The sequence below is a fragment of the Myotis brandtii genome, unplaced genomic scaffold (assembly GCF_000412655.1).
Source record: "Myotis brandtii unplaced genomic scaffold, ASM41265v1 scaffold975, whole genome shotgun sequence".
In the NCBI taxonomy this organism is placed as follows: domain Eukaryota; kingdom Metazoa; phylum Chordata; class Mammalia; order Chiroptera; family Vespertilionidae; genus Myotis; species Myotis brandtii.
In genome coordinates, this window is record NW_005372049.1 from 467,004 (window position 1) to 467,619 (window position 616).

General features: G+C 68.5%; 1 protein-coding gene across 1 annotated transcript in view; it reads left to right on the forward strand.

Moving 5' to 3' along the window:
• Positions 1 to 610, forward strand: part of SHISA4 (shisa family member 4) — a 2,170-nt gene extending 1,560 nt beyond the window's left edge. The window contains exons 4-5 of the mRNA XM_014533394.1: positions 8 to 68; positions 271 to 610. Coding sequence (XP_014388880.1) covers positions 8 to 68; positions 271 to 317 — 108 coding nt within the window. The 3' untranslated portion in view covers positions 318 to 610. The remainder of the gene's footprint in view (positions 1 to 7; positions 69 to 270) is intronic.
• Positions 611 to 616: the final 6 nt, after the last annotated feature.

Sequence of the window (616 nt, forward strand, 5' to 3'; positions counted from 1 at the left end):
GTGGCCCCCCAGTGCTCCTCCCCAGCCTCCTCTCTACCCGGCAGGGCCCCCTGTCTACAGCCCTGCAGGTGAGTGAGCAATCCATCCCTTCTCCTCCTGCCCCAGACCTGCGCCAGGACCTCCCCGTCCCCCGATCACCCTGGGTCCCTCTCCGACGCCCTCTGCCTGAGCTGAGACCCCCAGGCTGGCTCTTCCCCGAATCCCGTGCGCCCCGGGGGTGGGGTCACCTCACTGCTCCTGTGCCTGACGTCCTGTCTCTTTGGCTTCCAGCTCCTCCCCCTTATCTGCCACGGCAGCCTGCCTATCCGGGAACCTGAGGGACCGTGTCTTCTGCCCTCACAGGGGCCCCGCCCGTGTCTGCCTCTGGCCCTGGGGGTGGCAGGGGTCACCCACTCAACAGGCCCCCAACCAAGCCACCCCCTGGGCCGTGCAGGGAAGTGGACAGGAGCTGGGCGGGAACTTGGCCATGAATGAGGGCTGGTGGGGGCGGAGGGGCTTGGCATTGCTGCACTGTTTTTATTTCTAATGGGGGCCAGGGGAGGGCCGCAGTGTGGGTCCCCGCCCTGGTCCCTCTGCTCCCAGGACCCTCCTGCTTGCCCTGGGGGCCGGGTGGGGC